Source organism: Orussus abietinus, unplaced genomic scaffold (genome assembly GCF_000612105.2).
Source record: "Orussus abietinus isolate OABI.00-Male unplaced genomic scaffold, Oabi_2.0 scaffold34, whole genome shotgun sequence".
NCBI lineage: Eukaryota > Metazoa > Arthropoda > Insecta > Hymenoptera > Orussidae > Orussus > Orussus abietinus.
The window spans coordinates 822,673-841,688 of NW_019394290.1; the positions used below are offsets into that span (position 1 = coordinate 822,673).

The 19,016-nt window shown below is 49.0% G+C and overlaps 2 protein-coding genes across 3 annotated transcripts in view; both read left to right on the forward strand.

The window, feature by feature from the left end:
- The first annotated feature begins 3,564 nt into the window (after positions 1 to 3,564).
- LOC105696347 (steroidogenic acute regulatory protein-like) lies at positions 3,565 to 8,558 on the forward strand. Of its 2 annotated transcripts, none has more exons than XM_012418760.1 (11): positions 3,565 to 3,688; positions 4,264 to 4,628; positions 4,730 to 4,810; positions 4,916 to 4,993; positions 5,087 to 5,140; positions 5,223 to 5,349; positions 5,467 to 5,681; positions 6,266 to 6,427; positions 6,563 to 6,667; positions 6,809 to 6,984; positions 7,156 to 8,558. In XM_012418760.1, the coding sequence occupies exons 2-11, from the start codon at positions 4,392 to 4,394 to the stop codon at positions 7,358 to 7,360; spliced, it is 1,440 nt and encodes a 479-aa protein (XP_012274183.1). In that variant the 5' UTR covers positions 3,565 to 3,688; positions 4,264 to 4,391; the 3' UTR covers positions 7,361 to 8,558. The 2 variants fall into 2 exon arrangements, with proteins under 2 accessions (XP_012274183.1, XP_012274184.1); XM_012418761.1 differs by having other exon boundaries at positions 4,268 to 4,628.
- Positions 8,559 to 9,511: 953 nt separating this feature from the next.
- Positions 9,512 to 19,016, forward strand: part of LOC105696330 (diacylglycerol kinase 1) — a 34,974-nt gene continuing 25,469 nt past the window's right edge. The window contains exon 1 of the mRNA XM_012418730.1: positions 9,512 to 9,822. The gene's annotated coding sequence lies outside the window, so the exon portion shown is untranslated. The remainder of the gene's footprint in view (positions 9,823 to 19,016) is intronic.

The window sequence follows — 19,016 nt, forward strand, 5'->3', positions numbered from 1 at the left end:
GCCTCGACCCCCAGAATTCGCTTCTCCTTCCGACAGGAGACGAGCTCTCGAGATCTCGCGCGGTCGACGTCGACCGGATCTTTCGTCGTTACCTTGGCGGCTTGCATCTCGCCGCTATCGGCCCCGTTCCCACTCTGTTATACTTTTGTACTCGGACTCGTCCCTTCGCACTCACCCTCCGCGCCTGGGATGCATATACATATATACATATTCGGTAGCACAAGTCGGTCACGGGGGAGGAAGAACGAACGATCGCTCGGTCGAGCCTCGGGGGAGTCCCTTTCCGGTCCGATTCGCGTTCGCGTCTAGGAGCGAACTACTCGTTTCGCTTGGCCGGGGTGTCTTTAGGGAGTCGGCTTTTAATGCTTAGAAAAACTCGGACGCGGCCGATCGTCCGGCTCTTTTCTCGGCCCGCGTTTCTCCTTCGGGCGACCCTCGCCCTGGCCGGAAAAGGGCCGGCCGACTCGCTCGGCCAACGTCCACTTATCGTTGATACAAGAACTGATGCTACTTCGTGAGACTGCTGTGGGAGCCTTATATTGAAAAAATGACGTAAAATGAATTTAATGGGAACGACGGGAGGGTCCGAGCGAGGCGATCGGCGACGGGCGGTCGGGGGCCGATCGCTCGCCGGGAGGAGTTCTCGACGCCGATCCGGGGTCCAGGGTGACCGCGGCTTTTTCGGCCGAGACTCTTTGTGATATTATAGGGAAAGGAAAAATCGGCCGACCGATCGCGACGCGTCGACCGACCGGCGGCCCTCTTTTCTCAAGGCACGAAACGAGCTCCGGGCTCTATGCTTCGTACCTCGGCTTGAACCGTTGCGAGTGCACCTTTACGTTTCGCGACCACTTTCAGGAAACGCGGGATGCTCCTTGACCCGTTGATCCGTTTTACGTCGATCGTCGTCGAAAGTTCCGATCCCTTTTCTATGCCCTCTGGGTCGTCGTCCGGAACCTCCGCGAAATTTTAGCTATTAAAGAAAACGAGAGCCTTCGATCGCGAAACGACTGCGGGCGAATCTCGACCGGACGATCCCGAAGTTTGCCTCCTGCACCTTTACTTTTCCAATTTCTACGTCGGGTCTAAAATTAAGGTAACTTGGACGCTTTTCGAAGTAACGTCCACTCGTCGACGGTACGGGCGCAAAATCATTTTCGGAGAGTAAAAATATGTTCTCGCGCGGACTCTTTGACGTGGAGGAAAGCGCTGGACGGAGCAGCCGCGCGGACGTAAAACGGATTGAGTCGAAAGTTAAGAATCGGCGGGCAAACCCAGCGACGTTCCCGGAAAAAGCGAGGTTGCTTTCCGACCCCGAAGTATTCGAGAAGCAATAGTTTTGTAAATTGTCGAGAGATAAAGGAAGAAGAAAAAGCGACGAAAAATAAGTATACGCTTAGCGTTCGAAGTGCGCCTTCGCGAGGTCGGCGCGAAGCCCGTTAAAACGAGTCTTTTGCATCTTTTTATTGTAAGCGACTTTTTACCGCGATTGCACCTTTACGCGTCGAGTACACCGAATCGAGAGGCCCGATCGTTAACACCCGAGAGACTCGGTCCCGAGCGAGAAACGAAATCGCGATCGGGGGACCCCCGCTGATGACACTTTTACGATTAGACCGAACCCCTCCGGACGGTGTCTCCGACTCAGGCTTCGGGCAATTTCTTTTTCGCGCTTTCCTCGGAGCCCGACACGCGCCTCGATTTCCCGAGCCCCGACTCTGCCAAAAACCGCGTCGACGCGACAACGACGGACACTGCGTTTTTTCGCGTCATCGGCAGAAACTCTTTGTCGCGAGTCGGGATCGTCCGGCGACTCCTCCTTCCCCTTTCGTTGCTTCTCTACTTGGAGACCTCCGGAGAGAAGCGGGTCGATCCGCCGGAGGGGCGAAAGAGGGCGAAGAGGTCCGCGAAAAAGCGCCGAAAAGAAGTTGCTCGCTCCGACATAGAGCCCGGCGCGACGATAAGTTTGGTTTCGCGACGGCGGATGCAAATACTAGAGTAGCGTTAATCTTAAGGGCGTCGACGTTAATCGCGGCAGTTCGCCAAGACGGTCGATAAGCGAGATCGGCGAATCGAGGCCGGCTGGGGGGTGTTGATAATCGAGACCGGGAGGCGCCGAGGGAGAGAGAGAGAAATAGGCCGAACGACCAGTTGGAGGAACGCGCGACACGCAGGACTGGATGCGCTGTAATATATTGGTTATTTATTTTTTTTATATATACATATATAAATATATACATAGGCATATACATAGTATAAATATACGCTGTAACGTATCGGTTTACTTGGCGCGACCGCCGCCGATGTCGCCGCCAGGCAGACCAGGGCGGAGCTTTTCGCGCAATCGTAACGACTAGGTACGTTCCGCCTGTTCCGCAGAGGGTAGTGTTCTTCGTTGACGTAGCAGCAAAGGGGAACGTACGTTTAGGGAGTTTTCTTTCTTAGCGGTGGAGCATCGCTCGAGGTCCCGAAAGTCCCGAGGAACCGGCGCGCGCCCCGATGTCGCGCGCCGAGGGAGGCACCGAGTGGACGGGAGAATCTAACGATTTAAAAACTAACAATTAGTTCTTAAACGCTAATTATCAATTAATTGTATACACCCGAGCATTACTTGCTACCGCATAATATTATTGATTACATTATATTATGCCTATTCTCTACGACGACACCCCCCGATGACCTTTCAGCGTTGACTCGTCACCCGCATCCATCCCTCTCCTAATTTTAACGAATGCGAAAATAGAGGTTGAGATGTTCTCGAATCGCTGTGATCGACGACTCATTGATACCCCCTAGGCTTAGGTATATTTATGGTATCGCACTATTGTACTTTAATATGAGAATTATTGAAAATTCCTTTTTTCAAAGTTATATATATATGAACATATATATATATACATATACATTCGCGTACGATCGGATCGTGTACGTGACGTGGCTTGTAGAGGTGGCTGTACAAATTTAAGGTGCTGAAAATAAAGATGACGGCAGATCGTTAGAGTCTCTGCTACGAGGATCGATACAGAAACCGTTTCGAATTCTCGTTTATTTTTTGGACTAGAATTTGTCGCTTTTGGATCATTAGAATTGCGGATGCGAGCCATGCCGATCTACTTGCTGGATCGTGCAAAAGTGTAGCGCATTCGATTTTAAAATACAACGAATCGGGTATCAAAGTTTTCGTTTCGTAAATATGTTTACGATAGTGACATTATAGAATCTCTAGATTTTTTTATATCACTCCGAAACGGAAATATTGACATTCCGAAGATAAAGTCGTAATCGGGTAGAAGTTGGCGACCAGTTACCGTGATCGCAGATGCGAATAAAATTCACCGGGAGCTGAGCAGCCCGAAAACCGGCTGAAAAAGTCGAGGACCCCTCAAAAAAGATTCAAACCCTGTATCGGCCATCGCGATTGCGCGAGCCCCCCCACCGAAAATGTGTAGCGCCGCTACAGAGGGGTAACAAGTGGCAAGTGCATTAGCCGTCCGCATCCTCCACCGGAGGGCAGCACAGGACGCGATCTCGCGACCCTGCCCGTGAGCGATCTTCCAACTTATCTGTGTATTTACTATCAAAAGTACCGTGATAAAGGCTTATAAAGCCGTACAAATTTTTGTGAACATTTCTATATCATGTGTCACCGACGCGCGAAAAACTCGAGGAATTTTTGGAGACAATGGCGGTAAGAATCAGCAAATTAAAACCTACGGTAATGTACACATCGAAATAACATTTTTGAAGTGACAATCGACAGCAAATATTTAACAATGAACGCTCGTACACGATCACTTAATCACGTTCACTGACCTTTGTGCTTGTAAATTAATGTTGACTTAGCGGTAAAAAGTATCGAGGTTGATATTAGCATATAAAAGCGCTAAGATATTAACGCTTCGGTATGAGTTTGAGGTTAGGAAGTTCCCACAGCAATCCAGTAAGAACTGGAACCGCGAAATAATTTTTTTTTCGTTTCCGACAATGAATATAGCCGAACTTAAAATTTCCTGACTTTTAAAATCTCTGTTGAGGGTAGTCGATAAAAACTCAACATGCAAACTGGAGATCTGTTCATATTGGCATGGAACACATCTGATGTTTAACGTTATTACAGCTGACAGTGGATGTTTTCCCTTCCACATTGACTCGCTCTGAGTTTCATTATGTATAAATTTACAGCTTATTAAGGGACGGAAAAATATGTTAATTTCAAGAGAATTGCTTTAAAAATGAATTAATATAAAATTCTTAATTTACTAGGCAGATACATACGGTGTTGTGAAGTCACTCCATCTTGCTTCGGGCATTGTCCTGGTAATGACGTGACTCGTTATCCCAATCCCCTGATCGTTTGACCATCGTCAACAGAGGACTTCTCAAAATTAAGGATGACAGAGGATAACCGGCCACGCAGAGATACAGCCGAGTCTGTTCTAAATGCATCCATCTACTCGCAACGAAGTTCGGTAACTCCACAAAGTATCAATAGGATGTCTGTGGTCACCGAAGACGTGATCGCTGGAGCTAGACTCAGGGGCAAAATGTCTAGTGTCAGGAGATGCTTCTGTCTTTTCGTCACCGTTGACGTCCTTCTTATCGGCCTTGTATGGCTCATATCTATAATGGTAACAGCACTTGTGATCAGTAATTAAACCTAATAAAAATAAGACACTACAAGAAAAAGGAGTTAACTTGATTTAATATTGAACTTCATTCATGCTTTCAGATCACAGGAGAGAACATCAAGAAGGCGGTCATGGAAGAAGTTTGGCATTACAGTATCTATGCGTCAAAATTCGATTACTTTGTGAGTAGACATTTTTAATTTTATTTTTTATTAATATTTCTAGCAGAGTAGTTTGTATTATATGAATTTTTTATTTCCAAACATCAAATTTTACTATTGTTTCAGATGCTTGCGATTTGTAGATTCACGATATTGCTCCTCTTCTACGGATTGCTGTACTTGGACAATACATATGTCATAGCTGTAAGTATAATCAAACTTTTAAAATAAAAAAAAAACTAAACAAAGATATACATCGCAAAAATATGTTTATAGTGTACATGAATCACATTTCAGTTGACTTCTGCTACAACAATTGCATTCCTCATTGCCAAAACGTGTGTTTATGACGTAAGTTGGTTAAATTTTGTGTCAAGTTATAATTAGTTAGTATTAACCAACCAGATGGAATAATATTAGTTTTTATTTCCAGTGGTCGCATACTGCCCAGCCAATGTCAATTGTTCTGATCCTGAGTTCCTTCCTGGTAGTTTGGATCGAGGTCTGGTATCTCGATAAAGTCATGTCTCAGGAATGCCAAGCAAAAGATTGGTTTCAAGGTAAAAAGAAAAACAAAGAATTTAATGAAATATATTTGATATAATCTCTTAGCAACATTCATTGATCTTAATCGGAATAGGATATCCCTTCATCAGATATTAAATTTTAATTCACAGCGTCCATCAACTCTGAAAGAGCTCCCTTGCTTGGTCCATATCTCGATGGAGTTTCCAATTATCCCGAAAGTACTGGTGTTTTTTATACTCCCGAAGACTCGCCCGTTCATTCCGACCATGAGGACAACGACAGCAAGCCATTTGTAACCCAAAGAACTGCCAGGCCAGGGGACCACATAGTGGTGCCGATCATGCCAAAACTCACGCCACAAAAGGCAGGTTTGCTTTTTGATTCACAATTCAATATGTACTCGTACATAAAGAACATGAAATGCCGCGTCATGTACAAAGGCGGACATGAATACCTTCCCTGCAGCCATTGCCAATGCACAACGGGAAGGCATTCATGTCCACCAGTGCACAGTACGATATCGATGCGTTATAGTGAGCGGCAACCTTAAATGTGAAAAATCAAGGTTAAGACGTGTTTCTCCCTCCGCAAAGGAATCACCTTTCCCGTGTGTGTGAATCAGGACTAATGATCATTATAAAAGAATTTAAAGGTGGGCACGAAATGTTTTAGTACTCAGTCGAATATCGATTTTCTTAGTGAAATCAACAAAATTTGTGTTCAATGGCGCTTTTTGAAGTTATTCGGGCGTTTGATATCAGCGCCCTTAAAAGTCTTCTTTTTGGTAGTCGTTACATATATGGCACCAATCAAAAGCAATTTGTGACAGATAGTTTTTATGATAATTCGGATGTAATTGTAAGTACTGCCTAGTACTCTCGGAAAAGAAAAAAAATAAATCATCATCTTTGTGATGTGTTGATTACTAAAATTCTTATGTATTTACAGGCTGACGAATACATGCTTAAGGCAACGGCAGCATTGGAACGAGCTTATGAACTTTTAACATCTTCTGATTGGGTTGTAGATAAAGTGACCGAAGAAGGTGATATTATTTCCACTTTAAGTTCAAGCTCTATAAAATCAAAAGAAAAGATCCGGAGGATAACGGTAAGTTTACTGATATTTTTCATTTAAGTTTAACGCCATGTTGTAAGATACCTGTCATTGAAATTGATTAGGCACATTTTATTGGACTATCAGGTTTATCGAATCATAAAAATTATTGTCTTTGCTTTTTCTTAGGGGGTTGTCGATGCAACAGACAAAAGTCTTATGCACAGGATCTTCGATGAAATCGATTCAATGTGGAAGTGGTATAAGCATGTCGAAATATGTAAGAGGATACAGGTAAGTCAGCAGTTGTTCCACTAGATATATATTTTTTTTATCTGTATTTTGACAAATATCCATTTCGACAAACTAATGCAGCATCGTGACTTAAAATTATGAATGTTTTCATTATACATATATTGAAATTGTTGTGTTCAGGTTATCGACGAAGATACCGACATTGTCTATCAGTGTTCCGTGCCTTATGCTGGTGGTGTCATTTCCGCAAGAGATTTTGTTATGTTACGAAGGCGTGCAGAACGTGGACATTTTCAGATAACCGCTGGAATCTCCATAACGCATCCCTCCATTCCAAGCCGACCGAATTTTGTCAGGTGAATATTTTAAATATCATATATATATTTTTTTTTTTAATGAATGCATATTAACAATTTCATTGATTTATTCAAAATAATTACGAATCAAACAGAAGCCACACCCTTTTACTCGGGTCATGGGCCTGAAATTGATATTAATAAAAAGCTGAGCACAATTATTACTTTTAGGGGAGAAAACGGTGTGACTTGTTGGGCAATGGAAGACATTGACGGTGTTGACGGTCCACAATGTCGATTCACTGCTATAGTCAATACTAAATTGAATGGATGGATCCCACGAAAATTAACGGATACATCCATGACGACTATAATGATGGAGACTATTTCTTTTTTGCGCTTGCATTTGCGGACTATGAAAAACGGAGAAGAATAGAGATAACGATCGAGGAGATTCCTTCTGCTACCTTTCTGACACTGAAAGTGTTTTTGCAGAAAGGCGAGTCAGACTGGGTCAAATATAGCATTGCATATGCAGGTTCGGTGCAGTGAGACCTAGCTCCACGTTTACATCGAAATTCTATTACTTCTTCCTCAGAAGAACTGCAAAATATTGTCGGGTTATCGTCACGAAAGGGTTCTTAGTGCGTTCCATAGATCCTCGTTCGCAGTCTCTTCTCTACTTGAAATATCTTTATGAAGAGATATTCGTGGAGGTGCCGTGTGAAATTCGCTAAATTGGTTTCCTGTAGAAATCAGGGTGCTTTTCCTTATGTTACATGTTTTATTTCTCCTTTATCGATAATCAATTGGGGGATTGTCCAAGGCCCTAAAAAAATGCAATCGTCGTGATTTTAGTCAAACCAATCGAGATAATTATAATTAGCGGTAAGTTTGATACGATATTTTATGTTGGTCGTGTAAAATGTTGTGCTCTAACGATCGAAACTCAAAACCTATTTATCTTATACTAAGGTAATACTGTGATATAATAACTCGTTTTATATTAGAGTTTACAGAAACAGATTTAACGAATTCCGTACGGCCGCTGTACAGTGCATTTGGATAAAAGCGATAAAAACTGATATCATGTTTATACATGTTATACAGCGAAACGCCGTTCAATGGTTGTATCGCGATTCTGTGATTTTCCGTAAAAAGAGCTGTTATCTAATTTCAAACGCGTTCCGGTGCGTATGAACACGCGTTTCATAGCGGTATATTCTTTATAATATGATGGGCTTTTTGTGTCCCAAAAAGTATAGTACAGAAATCACCATTATTACTCCTTTATTTTCTACTGTTATAAGAGACCGTCGTACCGGGTCAAATCGAACACGGGGCTTGACTCGACATCTCGTTTATGTAAATAATGTCAATTATCGGCTAAAAATGAGGCCGATTATTAACGGTTACATCAATTTACAGACTCAATAGATTTATCATTGTTACCGTTGACATCAGGTGTAGTACCGTTACGGAACGAATTATTCCTTGCATTATATCGATACATGGTTTACGTAATATTTGTATTCTCAAGCCATCGTTGCATTCTTGACAACAAATCTAAGAAGTTTATTAAAATTTATATCTTATAAACGTTCCAGACGTTTGAGATTTAAATTTTACTGTAATTTCCATTGACTGATTTTTGTACAATCTTCAGGGTCGAACTACGAAATTTATCCTTACCCTACTTTATTCGTGTAATTCGTATTTCATGACCCTGGTCATCCTGGATCGTGCATCCAGGATGCTCGACATGCCCTTACACAAGCGAGTTTGAGTCATTCCTATTTTTGTATATCTCGTTGCGTTCATTTCGACGCTCTCTCGCCCCCTCTCCTCCCTTTCTTTCATTCTCTCTTTCGATTCGTCCCGTACCCCATGGTTCGGAAATAAATGCATTCACGTGGATCAATAGAATGAATTGTCAACGCTCCGTCGCAATCCTAACTCGAGCTCTCTCTTCTCTTTCTCCCTCTCTCGCACGTGTATAATAAAGTGCAGGCAATCAAACGCAACGCACTGACGCACGTATATGCGTCAGAATTGGTTCACGTAAATTCACGACGAGCTTTTCCGTACGTACCTTTTGCGAGAACTCTCGACAGGGAGTAAACGGTAGGTAAGTGCCGTGACGATCGAGAGGACGGGGTCCGTGGTGCCGTCGAATTTATTCTTTGCGAACACGAGCACAAAACTATGGGCATGTGAAACAGAATTTACAAAGAAATGTATATTTTATCTCGTCGTACGAAAGATGGGAAATAAAAAAAAAAGAATTGAAGAAAAGGTGAATCGAAAATTCCGCGGGTCGTGCCGTAACTTCTACGAGGTACGGAATTATTCCTACGTTAACGGGGATGCTTCCGCGTGTAGCCGGGGGATAAAATAAAAAATTTACCGTTCGTTCATTGACAGTGCGACCGTCGGCTCGCCGGGCCAGGTGTCGGGTCCGCGGGAATGCGCGCGCACTGGGCCCCGCGGTTTCCCCCCGTCGGTGGCGGAATATTCCGGCGCACAGGTGGCGCTGCGTGGGCAGGGTCGAGCGTGGCCAGCGACAGTCGGCTCCGCGCCTCACGCGTGTGCGCATCCTCTCGTGAGTCGCTTCGACGGTTTCTGCCCATTCGTGAGTTCGAGCGCGTCCGAAGCTGCTCCGCTCTCGCGGCCTCCACGGCTCGACGCTTTGCCTGGGCCGCGTCTCGGTCGCGTCTCGGTCGCGCCTCGGTCGCGCCTCGGTCGCGCCTCGGTCGCAAGTTCACCCGCCTCGAAGACCCCTCCGCGGGACTTCGCCTGGACGACGTCGTCCTTTGCCTCGCCGGCGCTGTCAAAGCTGTCAGGTGCAGCAGATCGACCTCCGGTGATGACTTCTCCCCCCATGGCGTGGACGCGCTGGTCAGTCGAATTACAATTGAGCTTATCCCCTTACTTATTATCTTTATGTAATTAATCATTCCTTGTACTCCCAATTCGTTCGAATCTCGTGGCGGACGAGAACTCCGAGGAGGTAATCCAGGGAACGAGGGCCGTTAACTCGTTTAAATATATCATTTGCATGGTTTGTTCCGTTTGTTTGATCGGTGCCATCGATAGGGATCGCATCGAATCGCGTAGAGTTCCAATCGACCCCTAATTCCGTTGGTGCCGTTGGAATGCAGATTTCGTAGACGAATTGATATCGAATGCCCTTTAACGCTCTTCTTCCCTCTCCGCGGAATCTCGACGATGGACATTGTTTACTTAGGAAATTTTCTCAAAAGATCGCGACTTCGAGACTCGGCAAATAACGTGCGAGAAAGTTACCTACTTGTTGATAAAATTTGCATCGAAATTACGCCGTCGAGTCGGTACGCATAATCCGCGAAAAAAGTTAAAGCGCGACTCCGTTTACGCGATGCATAAAGTTGTCTTCCTGACGTGGCGTTTAGCAGTAAAATTTTACACCGAGAAATTCATGAGAAATTTCGGGCCCAAAAAAAAAATTGCCCACTCGTGAGGAAAGTTTATAGGGTTCGTCGACGTAAAGGAATTCGACGAGGGAATTTTCTGCAGGGAGGAAATTTATTCTACGACAGTCTCCGGTTTCCAAAAGTGATCGAGTCGGATGTAGTATCACGGATCCGCGTATCGCAGAATGAAATGCGACACTCTTTTGTTTACGCGGGGTATATCGCCCATTTGGCGAGGTAGTTTTCGCCGAAATTTGACCCCGAGAATGTTTACGGGGAATTTCCGTGTACGCGATGAACCGTTTTCCAAAATTTGTTTAAACGCGTCCACGGCGAGCGATTCGTCGAGGAAATTTCGTCTGGAAGGCAAGTCAATCGACGGGGTCTTTTTTTCCAAACGGGATTGGCCGAACATCAGTCGTTGGGCGAAAAAAAGCATCCCAGCTCGTTTCCGTTTACGAGTGAAAACTCGAGTTCGGTAATATACCGAATATATAATATATAGAAGCGACGCTCGCGTTGGAATTTCGGATCCCTTTTCGGTGCACTTGCCTCGGTTGCAGCGAGCTTCACGGTCGTGGGCAAACCCGACGGTAACTTTTCTTTTATCCGCGTATTAGCGATAAATCCTCACCCCCGGACGGCGTAATAGAAAAGACTCCCTTCGGCGTGTTTTGTCGAAATCTCGGGACGGAGAGCACCGACGGGAAGATTTCGAGGAACTCGGGGAACCGGGAATCGATCCAGGAGGCGCATCGTTAGGGAGGGATGCCGAGGTCCCATTTATCACCGGGCCATCGTTAATCGTGGCGGCTATTCCCAGGGAAGCTCGGTGTTTAATTTGACGGCTTGGACTTGTAAAAGTGAGAAGCGACTGCATTTTGTCGGACTCGGGTTTTACGCTTAATGGTCGAGCCGACGTAACGACAGCCATAAGAAACAAAATCGCCTGACGGCAATAAATTGAGTCAATTTAGGCGTTCCTTCGCTAAATAATGGAACGTCTTGGATCTTGAATCGTTCCCTTCGAGAACGAGGTAATGTAAAATCTTTGGAAACTCCTTCACCACTTTCGGACAATTTTCCCGTATTTTTCGAGGCGATCCAAGGGACGAGGAAAGAGGATGAACATTTTTCGGCAAAATATTTCGAGACGGCTATAACGGAGGTAACGGCGATTCAATTGGGGGAAATCGTAAACCAAACGTCGAAAGCTTGCCAGGGATCGACGCGGGTTCCACCCTATATATTTTGGGAAAAGGATCCGGTGGAAATTTCCCGAGGAGAGAAAGAGAGGAGAGCCGGTATGGGCTATGACGAAGTTAACGTCGATTCGATCGAGGAAACTCGTAAACTCGACGGAGTCACCGCGTGGCGTCGAAAGCTTCCTCGGCTCGAGAGAATTTCCCCGAGATTTCCTGCGGAAAGCAGGTTTCCGCGCCGGAAAATCTCCAGAACGCCGTCCAGCCGCGATTCCGCCGACCGACGCGGTCTTTAGCCGCCTTTGAAGGAAACGTCGAAATTGGCCCCGATATTCGAGAAAATAATAAAAAATAGAAAATCTTGACCTCGTCCTCGTCGTGGGTCTCGAATCGTCCGAGCTACTTTAACGGGGATTTATTGCATTTCACGTTTGGTCCAAATTTTTTTTTTCGTGAATTTCCTCGATCGCCGCAGTCATTAGGTCGTGAAAAGGGTCATTTAATAGAAACCATACACCGAGTGAGAGTTTTTCCAGTACCTCGTCAGGTATTTTAATATTCAGCGCGTCCTTTGATACGCTCGCGTCCGGATGCTTTTTTCTCTCTCGCGCGTTCATAGAAAATCAGCTCGGAGGTGGACGCGAACCCGTTCGTATATGCAAGCGCGGTTCATGAATCCGCGAAGTTGTCGGTTAACGTGCAATCTCGCCCGCGAGGGGTCGGAGCCTGTGCAGACGTTTCAATGGACTCCCTCCAGAAGGAATATGCAACGTTAGGGTGTGATCTGGAAATTCAAATGAAGCTGATTAGAAATGTAACGCGTGTCGCATTTGGCTCCGCTCTCTAGGATTAATTACGCGCGAACCGTCTAGAGTAAATTGCTCCAATTTCGGCAGCACCTCGAATCCCGCGGAAATGGAAATGAAGGAAAAGGAAACGCCTCGTATACGTTTCGAAAACTCTGACCCGAATTGAATTAGGAATAGAAAATTACATGCTCGAACGGTCGGTTTGCCGCGCGTTTCAACAGGTTGTTGATTCGTACGTCGGTCCCTTTAAAGGACTCCATATCCAGAAGTCATATCGCGCGATTCCAGGTGGCTCCCAAAAATTTTCCAAAACTCCCAAATTCGCCCTCTCGAACCTGGACAGGGTGGGAGAATTAGATTTTGCCGTGGACCCGTTATCAGGCTCGCGGTATCAGCCTACCGGCATGCGCGAAACCCGGCTCCGTAATGTCTCCATAATTTCGGTGGCTACCAAATTACGGATCTCCATAAATTTGCCTAAATCGAGTCCCGTGGCCAGTGCCATCGTCGACCCGCCCTCTGAACGAACACGCGCCTCTCTGCCACCGCTCGAGAGCAGAAAAAAAAAAGGGTCGGAAACCCGAAATTGGGGGAAAATGTTTATAAACCCCGAAAGAGTGCTTGAATAATTTTCGACGCACCCCTTCAGTGGCAGAGTAAAATTTGAATAAAAAATCAGGACCCTCGACTCGGCCCGAAGGGGCAGTCGGCGATTCGCACCCCTTCCCCGTCGGTTTCCCCGATTCCGATCCAACCCCTGGAGCCTTCCCCATCCCTGAGCCCCGCGTCCTGCCCAGAATACGGAAAATGGTCCCGAAACGTCGAATTCTTCCCCGGCCGACGTCCCGAGGATAATTTGAATGATTTCCCGCCGACTAATTGGCCGAGGGGCGGCAAAGGGATATTCCGGGTCGGTGCGGGAGGTAACTAAGGGGTAGTTCCGCGGGGCGTGACACGCGTTACCACCCCGTCGGCCCCCTCGCCCCGTTTTCAAGGTCAGTCGACGAAGGATACGTTGCCATGGGGACGAACGAGCCCGGAATAGCGGACCACGCCGCGAGCCTTTATCGGGCGAGTATTCGCCGATAATCGCAAGAAAATCGCGAGAAAAAAAAAAGCTGACCCGCCAATTTTCCCAAGCGCGAAGTGGTCGGAAATTATCGGACGGAATTTGTTTTCTTAAAGAGGCTGCAGCTCTTTTTTAAGGACGAGGGGGCGAGGGGGATGCAGGGGAATTCATCGGAATTTCGGATTCCGAGATACCGCATGCGGAGCTGCTCTCCGGGTGCCAGGAACGATTGCATAATTTAATCGGAGCCCTCCGGAGCTATTCTCGAATTCCGCCTGCACTTCGAGTGCACTCCGCGGTCGCGGAGGATCGAACTCGTTGCCGCAATTGCACTTGCATCCGAGTGCTCCTCGATGGCTTCGCCCTGTTTTCTTTTTTTTTTCTCGAATCCACCGTCCGGGACCTTTTGACTCTTTGAAATTGCGGACTCGGGGGGCGATTTTGAAATCGTAGGCCTTAATTCCGATCCGACGACAGGGTGCACCAACTGGGGAAACCGGAAGCTGCGGAAAGATTATTTTCTAAATTGGTCATTATCGGCGGCACCCGTCCGCGACCCGGGAAATAAGTTCCCTCGGACGTCTCGCGTCCCCGGGATTTATCGGGAAGTTGGAGCGGGTCCAATTTTATAGTTAATTTTTCATCCCGGCGAGTCGTGGAAGCCCGAAGAGGGAGTCGAGACGTCTCCACTTCCTACCTCTCTTCTCGTCGGTGACTTCGACTTTGAGGACAAAAATTTGTCTACGACGAGAACGAAAGAAAAAGAAATTATCCCCCGAAGTGCGTGCTCGCGGCAAACGAAGTGCACCGCGAAGTTCTTGCCCTCCGTTTTTTACCTCTCGCGAAGTTTCTTCCGCGTTTCTTCGTGGCACTTTGCCTTCCCCTCTGCGCGAAGTTGCCAGCCTTTTGGAAGTCCGTTCCTCAACTTCGAAGAACCGATGTCGAGGCGGCGTTTGCTGCCGCGGATGCACCTCGCGAAATTGGGGCGGGATTATTTTCCGGACGATTTAAATTGCCGATTTGTCGGGACGCGGTTCGCGCGGAAGAGGGGAAGCAGGCTCAAGCCTTGACTCTTCACATTTTCTCTCCCCGCTGTACGTTTTTCCGACGAAGTCGGTATGCGCGCGATCCAGTTACCTTCCGCGTAAGGTGCAAGCAAAGAGTCGAGTGCCAATAATAAATATCGGGGAGCCACCTGCGTTAACGACGGCGCTGCCAAACTCCTGTCAACGCCGGCATTCCGCGTTATTACCGTCATTCGCGGTGCATTGCGGCGAGCATTCTCGACGCTCCTTGTTCCGGGCGCTTTCGAGCTTTGCGCGTTTTCCGGGCTTTCCGAGCTTTCCCAGTTTCGAGTGGTCGGCGGCGTTCGAGGGCACTCGGTCCCGTCCTCGGGGGTAGAGAAAAAATCGGGATTTCATCTTTTGGATTTTCTTTTCGAAGGTTTCGCCCTTTTCGTCGAATATTTCCGAGGAAAGTCAAACACCGCCCGGCGATCGAGAGTCCTGCCTCGAGGTGGGTCCCGACCTTGGACAGCGCGCGACCGGACGGGTGTCTTCCTTCGGTATTTTTTTTTTTTCCACCCTGCCCGACCCTCGACCACGGTCCGCTTGACGCGACCCTTACCTCGTGATCGGTCGAGCATTCGATCGCAAAGGGATGCGCCGATCCCGGGGTAGGTTACTTCGAGGTGTTCTCCGAGGCTCCTTTGTCGTTCGATTTGCTTCCGTGCGTCCTTTTTGTCGATATTCTCGTTTTTGATCAAAGTCGCGCCTTGGAGCGGTTGTCGAGCAAGAGGGGAAAACGTTACCGGAAAGAATCGCTCCATAAGGGACGAAGTCGATCCGTTGTCTCTCCCGAATATATTCTCCGATTCGAGTACCTAAATCACCGGGGTATAGAAAAAAAAAAAATTCGGCGATCGGGCAAGAAGTCGCCGACTCTCGGCCGATGGTGCGAGGGTACTTTCATCGAGGACTCCTTACCTCCTCGTGGCCGCGAGATCTGCATCTACTCGCGTCACGGCTCCATTCCACGGAGACGATCGGACTCTCGTAGCTCCTCGAGTGCCTTAATTCCGTTGGATCGCATTCGCGACTCGTGGTCTACCGCCTGACGGGGGTAAGATGCCAAGAAATATCGGACGAGGGTGCTGGCCGCGATTCGATCGCTATTCCGGCAGATCCAAGCTGGCGGATACGTTACGAATCTTTAAAGCTGGCACCGGGAACCTGGTTTAAGAATTCATTCGACCGGGAGAGCCGCACCGCGTTTAGTATTCACCGAGACAGAAGTCGCCTCGAATATGCAGGATTCCCTTTGAGGCGGGGACAATTCTCGCGCGGGGTGCCCGACGCGTCGATATCCGGGCTTGTACCGGAACGGATTTCGGCAAGGTGATCGCGCCTATGCGGCTCCTCTGCGGCTCCTCTGCTGGCCCGATTAAATGGATCGGGCATGTCATGACGACAAGGACCTCACCCACTCCGGCGCGGGAGATCGACGGAGCCGCCTCATTGTTCGGAGATCGACTCGAGACCGTCGACGCTCGAACTACGAATTATCGTCCGCGTCGCGACGAGCATCGTATCGAGGCACGTGAATCGTCGCACGTGCCCCGAGCCCCGAACTCGTTGGGTAAAATCGAAAATCTCGCGTTCTAACGAGGGTCCTTTATAAAACCGGGCCTCGAGCTCGTCAATTTACGAGGCTTAAGTGTAATCGCCGGCCGGGCGGAGCGACCGATGCTATCTCGTTCAATTTACCTTTTTCTCCCGGGGTACGCGAGGACGTCGGATGCACTTGCCGGAAAGGGATTCCGTTTTTATGCGGAGAAATTGGAGGGGCGAGCGATGACGGGGAAAGGGGGGGAAAAAAGTAGAAAAAGCGGGACCCGATCGCTGCCTTCGCGCCGCGAACGCCGCTCCTGGCCACGTGCTCTCCCCGAACGACCGAGTCGGCTGACTCGTTGCCAACTTCGCGACGATTTATTTCCCGGCGATCCGTCGTTGGGTCGTCCCGTTTCGTGTAAGCTCTGAAAACATCTCTCCGCGGTGTAAGTCTTCCATAAAATCGAGAGCCTCGCGCTTAAGAGCGGACCTCGTCAATTTACGAGACTCGGGCGTAATCACCGGCCGTCCGGGACGACCGATGCCATCTCGGTTCAATTAGGTTTTTATCCCTGGGTCCGCGAGTGCATCGGGGGGCATGGCCGAAAGGGGGGAGGCCATCGCGGCGACCGTCGCGACGGCCGGAAAGGACCTCGCCGGGATATCTTCCTTCGACGGGGATCACGGCGAGTCCTCGAGGACGCCCCCTTTGATCGATGCCCGTGGACGTTACGGGCTCTCTCCGGAAGATCGATGCCGGTCGTAATTTAATCCGCGACCGATGTCGGCCCTCGAGTACCTTCCTCGTGACCGAGTTAAGCGGACGTAAACGTCGAGCGGTTTGTGGGACCTGGGTGAAACCGTCGAACGAAGGGCCGATTCATCGACCCCTCGATTTGGCTCGCTCGATCCTCTCCTCGAATCGAGATCTCGGACTCGATTTCCTCGTCCACGCGACGCCGTGTCGCCCGAACCCTTTAAATCGAAAATCGACCGACGCACGCTCCAGGGATTTATTTTCCAACATTCGATAACGTAGAGAGGTTTCACCGGCGAGGCCTACGGTCCCCGACGTCGAAAATTCGCCGATCTTTTCCTCCCGCTAAAACGTCGCAAACTAGCCGTATAAGAGCGTCTCATTGGCCGTTTCACCTCGACTCGCAACGTGGGCCGCGGAGACGGGCAGGAGAAAAGGGGTGTCCGCCACTTGGGAGCAACTTCGGAGTCGTACAATCGTAACGAGCGGTCTCTCGGCATCCCTCATTTTTTCCCCTCGCCCTGCTCCCTTTCCGCGGGGCGAGAGACCCGGCCCGGCGTACCTTTTATCACGGCGAACAATGCGCGTCGTGGCCACCTTGTAAGAAAATGTACCGACTCTGCCTCACCGCGGAAGGAGAAACGAGAGCGCGGGGAAAAGGGGACGGACGCCCCGCGACTTCAAAGGACGCGAAAATCCACTCCAGGACCTCGTTCCTCGCCCTGGCGCTCCGGAGGAGGGACGCGAGCGCCGGGATACCGGAGGGGTAGTTTATCGTTTTTACCGATTTCACGAGTCCGAGGAAATTTCGAAGGAGCGAAGGTATCGACCGCGATTATTCGTAGGACGGAACGCGACGGAAGGTCCTGTCGGGAAAGGGGGAAGGTCGACCGGGACCTCCGAGGACGGGGAACCCACCCCGAGACTCCGTGGCTCGCGGCGAGGCCTCGGCTGCTACTTCCGGCCATGTTCCTCTTTATCGGCGTAATTTATCGTCCTTATTATTATACCGGAGCGCGCAACCCTCCCGAATTGGCCGGGGAAAGAAATGGGCCGTCCAGTCCGCGGGGGAGAATTTATTTATTAATTCCGCCCTCTTCTTGCATCGCGTTTCGACCCCTGCGAGCGTTACGCGATCTTTAACGGCCCGTTGGGCGGATGGCCGGAATTTTTGACACCTTAATCGCCCGGGGGTTGATCCCCGAGGACCTCCACGAGACGACGAGTCTCGACGATTCCCATCGACTTCTCCGTCGGAACGCCTCGCGGGACAAATTACGTGGAATTAACATTTACGACGCCGTAAAGTATGTTAATCGGTAATTTTTCATTAACGAGTTTGCTCGTTTAACTGCTCCCCCTCTCGGGGAACTTTTTGCGAGTTTGTAGACGTCTCGGCCCGTCTACCGAGTTCGAGGCGGAAGACGGGCGACCCCCTCGAAAACCCGAGAGCGCGGTTCCCCTCTTTGCATAATACTTAATTAAGCCCGTAAATTGGTAATCCTCAGGGTGCCGAAATTTCGGTCGGGCAGGAGGAAGCGTTTCCTTCCGCGGACTCTTGAGACTCGCTCGGGCAAACCCTCGTATCGGCCAGGACTAATGGACCCGCCAAAGGAGTCGTTCGTTATTTATGAAAAAGCGGCCCGGTAGTCACGGGCGCACCATTGTGGGCCGCGGGCACAAAGGCCCTCGGGATCTTACGGCCGGGTTAACTCTCGCCGACTAATTCCGGCCTCGCCAAAGAATCCATTTACTTTCCCTTGACAATGGCCCGGACAAATTAAACGCTCGCGGAACTCGAGAGCTCCCGGAAAGGGTCGAACGCAGGCTCGGCCTCGACCGAATATCAGCTTTCCGCGGGGCGTTTCCTTGAACGCGAGTGTGCCCTCGTATAACTCGTCCCCGCGGCGGACTCCGACCCACCTGTCGCAGGTGAAGTGTCGTTTATTTCCCGAAGGGGTCGTCGGCGGACCTGTCCCGGTCGGTTAGTACGTATCGATTCCCTCCGGCAGCATCCCGCCCCCTGGTCTTCCGCGCCATCCCGTCGACGGATCTTTTTTACCCCGGGACCCCCGCGGACGCGGAAACGCGACGTGACGCGTCTTTGATCGCGCCGCCCCGGAAAGTAACGAGAATCGAGAGAGAGGAGCCCTCCTCCGGCTAAACGGATCCGAGGACCTCGCCCGGGCGTCGT